Source organism: Pinus tabuliformis, chromosome 8, assembly GCF_031772625.1.
Source record: "Pinus tabuliformis cultivar Carrire ecotype Pingquan chromosome 8, CPIR1, whole genome shotgun sequence".
Taxonomy (NCBI): Eukaryota; Viridiplantae; Streptophyta; class Pinopsida; order Pinales; family Pinaceae; genus Pinus; species Pinus tabuliformis.
The window spans coordinates 1,908,570,132-1,908,574,851 of record NC_142294.1 but is presented as its reverse complement, the minus strand read 5'-3'; the positions used below and the strand labels follow the sequence as shown (position 1 = coordinate 1,908,574,851).

The 4,720-nt window shown below is 33.9% G+C and overlaps 1 protein-coding gene across 1 annotated transcript; it reads left to right on the top strand.

The window, feature by feature from the left end:
- Positions 1–1,894: 1,894 nt before the first annotated feature.
- LOC149244070 (uncharacterized) lies at positions 1,895–3,056 on the top strand. The gene is made up of 2 exons (XM_089371406.1): positions 1,895–2,370; positions 2,534–3,056. Exons 1-2 carry the CDS (start codon positions 1,895–1,897, stop codon positions 3,054–3,056), a joined length of 999 nt encoding a protein of 332 aa, XP_089227532.1.
- The last annotated feature ends 1,664 nt before the right edge of the window (positions 3,057–4,720 follow it).

The window sequence follows — 4,720 nt, the reverse complement described above, 5'->3', positions numbered from 1 at the left end:
GCATTAGTGCGGTCTCATGTGGAGGCAGTCAAATACTAGTGGCTCTCCAAAAAAATTTACATTGTATTTTTCATTGTTTACATTGTATTTTTGAATAGTATATAAAGTACATAACTTAACTTGTAAGTCCAAAAAATTTTTGTTGGATTTAAAGGAAATTTCGAAAAAAAAATATACTAAAAAGTGATCAAAATGAAAAATAGTGAGGCTACTTAATGAAAAATAGTGAGACTACTTTAAATGCTTTAACCATTAAAACTTTATTTTTTCAATTAGTTTTATGATATATACATAATTGTTTTTAAACAATATATAATATATACATAGTTGACATTAAAATATTTTACATATGTATGCATTGAAACATCTATCTTTGGACTACATTGCCCACATTAAAGTGACATTTTTTGTTATTAATATATTTTTAGGTATACATCAATATTACTTAATCTGCATATTAAAATATTTTATTGAAGGCCCATATTATAATTTATTATTATTATAAATATTTTTAAAGTTCAGATATTAATTTTATATTAAGAATTGAATGAATTACACATCTCTATGATTTTTATTACTAAGAAGTACTTGATATTTTTTTATTTTACTTTTTAACTTTCAATTACTTTTTTCTTTGGCCATTGAATACTTTATTATATAAAACATTGAAATATTTTCTTTTTATATATAGATATAAATGAAGTTTATTTGGACATAAATTAGTTAACATTGATATTCAAATAGTTTATTTAAATCCTCTATTAAAATATTTTAAAAAAGTATAAAGTTTAAATATTTTACTCTCATTTGCTTTTTAATCATTTTATCGTTTTTTGAAATTAATATAAAATTATATTAAGTCATATGAACATCTAAATATTTTATTTATAACTGATAGTAAGTATAATATTTTTACAATTGATATTTTATAATGTTTTAATTAAAACTATCTAAACATGCATATTCAATTTTGTTTTTTATAAATTTTTGTTTTTTATTTATAAAATATTTTGTTTTTATTTTAAAAAATAAAAATATCAACTCCATACATTGAATAACATGCCTATGACAGATTGTTGTAAATTTACATTGGGAGCTTTGTGTAGACTGTGATACCTTTTTTGAATAGATAATTAGTATGGATACTTCGGATTCCTTTCCCCTTATAGTTATTTATTCAGTATGATGACTGGATTGTGATTGTGATTTTGATTTAAATTTTAAATTAAATTTATTTCTTATTTGGAGTTTGTGTAACTTTGTGACAATTTTTTTTTTTTATAGGTAATCAGTATGCATAATTCTTCTTATATCATAATATATTTAGTTATGCAAGAATATAATATATTTAGTGTAATTATTGAATTGTGATTTTAAATTTAATTTAATTAATAAAATAAGTAAAGAATTGTGGGAAGGGTATTCTACTTTGATTTAAGAATTAGAATATAAATTTAATATTGTAATAAAGTAAATGAAAAACAAATGGTTATGTATGAGAGATCAGCAAAATAATATTTAGGGTGATTAATTCTATTATATTAGAAGTAGATATGAATATTTTATATATAGATTATATTAAAATGAAAATGCAAAAAATATACTGTCATCAAATTTGCATATTAAATAAAAACTTTATCAAATTCCAGGTCTACCTACTACTGAATTTATCCCATGGCAAATCCTTGCCGGTTATCTTAACCTCTGCTCATATTCTCCATAAAATTCATTGTGCAGCATTGCAAAAGTATGTATATAATTTACTACTGACAGGTTTATAAGATGCTTCTTTGCCAAATATATTTCTGAGGCTTTTCCTGACAGCAATTGCGTTCCTCGATTTCTCTCTCTCCGGCGGACTGTCTGATCCCATCGGTAAGATCAGGTATTGAGTATGGAACTAGTGGCAGAGCCAGCAGCATACCAGGTTTTCATAAACTACGGCGGTCCCGACACCGAGTGCACTCTTGCGACCCTCATCTACCGTACTCTCAAAAGCCATGGGTTGCGCGTTTTTCTGGGTAAAGAGGAAATTGAAGAGGGAGAAATGATCGTTCCTGCAATATCGGGAGCCATTCGTAGTGCCTCTGTTCATATTGCCCTCTTCTGTGAACGTTACGCGGAATCAGATTATAGTTTGGATGAGTTGTGTTGGATTTTGAGATCATTTCATGAGCGCACAATTATACCCGTCTATTGGAACGTTGAGCCTGTTAACCTTCGCTACATTGAGAAGGGATGTTATGCGGAGGCCTTTGAAAGACACCAACAGAGAGGCAGAGTCACCCAGGTACTGGACCGATGGAAAGCGGCCCTCAGAGAAGCCTCGGAAATTTCTGGGTTCATCCTCAAAACAGATCAATTTGAAAGGTGAATATATATACACTTAGTTTTATCGCATTTATCACCTGGATATATTCATGTTACACTTTACCCGATCTTAATTACAACTATGTCTATCTGTTTGTATTTTCAGTGTGTTACACTTTACCCGATCTTAATTACAACTATGAGTATCTGTTTGTATTTTCAGTGACCATAAGAGATTTTTGGAGGACATTGTGAAAATTGTATTGAATGTGATCCAAAGGGAGACCTTTGAACCTGGAACATACCAAGTTTTCATAAACCATAGGGGACCTGACGCCAAGCTCACTCACGCCAGCCTAATCTATCATCGTCTCAAGCACTGTGGGTTGCGCGTCTTTCTTGATGAGGAGGAACTACTCAAGGGAGATAGTTTGGCCCCTGCAATCGAAGGAGCCATTCGCAGTTCCTCTGTGCATGTTGTCATTTTCTCTGAGAAATATGCTGAATCACGTTGGTGCTTGAATGAACTGTGCTGGATTTTGAATTCATTTCATGAGGGAAAAGCCACCATTGTACCACTGTTTTATCAAGTTGAGCCTACGGACCTTCGCGACCTTACGAAAGAACCTTATGGCGACGCCTTTCAAAAGCACCGACGGAAAGGCCGAGACACCACGGAATGGGAGAAAGCACTGAAAGAAGCTGCAGGTATATCTGGTTTCATCGTCAAAACGAATCAAAGGTAAAATTATTACTTATCTTATTTGAAACTCAATAATTTTCGGATCACAGGTTCTCATGACTATATCTGTTTCTATCAGTAACTATGGGATATATTTGGAGCAACTTGTGAGAGCTGTATTCACAGAGGTAAAACGACGGGAGCCGTTAGAGGTGGCTACACACCCAGTTGGACTGGACGAAGCAGCCAGGGATTTCCAAATTAAAATTGGGTACCAAAGAGAATCAAAAGAAACAAAAATTGTGGGGATTGCGGGAATGGGCGGCATCGGGAAGTCTACTCTCGCTAAACATTTCTACAATGTGAGGCGTTTTGATTTTAAACGATTTTCTTTTTTGTTCAACGTGAAAGGCCAGAATTTACCATCTTTGCAGAAGAAACTCATTCATGATCTGTTAATGGATTATGATTTGCATATTGATAATACCATCGAAGGAAAGGGTATTTTGCAACGTAGTTTAACAGGGCTTAAAGCTCTGATCGTTCTGGATGATGTTGATGATGTTGAGCAAATCGATAGTCTGCTCGATATGGATGCAGTGGGATGTGGCACTCTCATCTTGCTTACATCTCGTGATAGGGATTTACTTAGAAGATCTTCTCCAAAAGCTTTATTATATGATGTAAAGCCATTGCATCGGCAGCATGGCCAAGAGCTCTTTTGCCGCCATGCTTTCCTTTTACCAAAACCAGTTCCAGGATTTGAAGACTTGGTGAGGGAGTTCTTAAGAATTTGTGGCGGGTTGCCTCAGTCCTTGAAGGTTTTAGGGCGACATCTTGCGGGCAATGATGACAAAGCCTATTGGAAGCTGCAGGCGGAAAAGTTTTCTAAACGATTGCCAGATGACATAATAAGGACATTAAAAGTGAGTTACGAGGCTCTGAGTAAAGAAAAGAAGGAGATGCTTTTGGACATTGGATGTTTCTTGGGGGGAGAAAGCAGAGAACTAACAGTTCGGGTGTTAGAGGGATTAGGTTACTCTGACGTCAGAGACTGCCTTGAAAGTCTCCATCAAAAATGCCTTGTGGAATTTAATTATGACGTGGAGTCTGACAATGATGTAAGGAAAATGATCACTCTCTTCTTTTGTTTGCCAGTAATGAAATCTCATCTTCTACCATAACTGTTTAATTTCCTGGCTGATACAGATAAATTACAAGTACGAGCTTTCTCGAGTTATGATGCACAATCAAGTGGAGGGATTGACAAGACATATTGCGAGAGAGGACTTCTTCGAATTCGCAAGGCAAAAGCCCTTCCGCCTTAGCTGCTCAAGTGATATAGAAGAGATGTTTCAGTTGCAGGTATGCGACTTCGTCGTCTTCACATTGTGCCTTTTTATTTTGTTCATAAAGAAAACCTTTTGATCCACAGATTTGAATCCAGTATCTGTTCAAAATGAATTTGATAAATACATTTTAATATGAACAACAATCCATTAGGTTCTACAATTCTCACGTTGAACTCTAAATTTGAGAAAATGCTTAAAATTCAATATTCTCATGTGGAACTCTAAATTTGAGAAATAGCTTAAAATTCAATATACATGTGCTTGTCAGGACGGATCAGAGTCCTTTTTGATACGAGGAATTCGCATTCCGAAGGGTCAGAATCCGCCGCAACTCGCGAATGACATAAACATTAGGGGTGTTCGCCTGTTGGTGGTT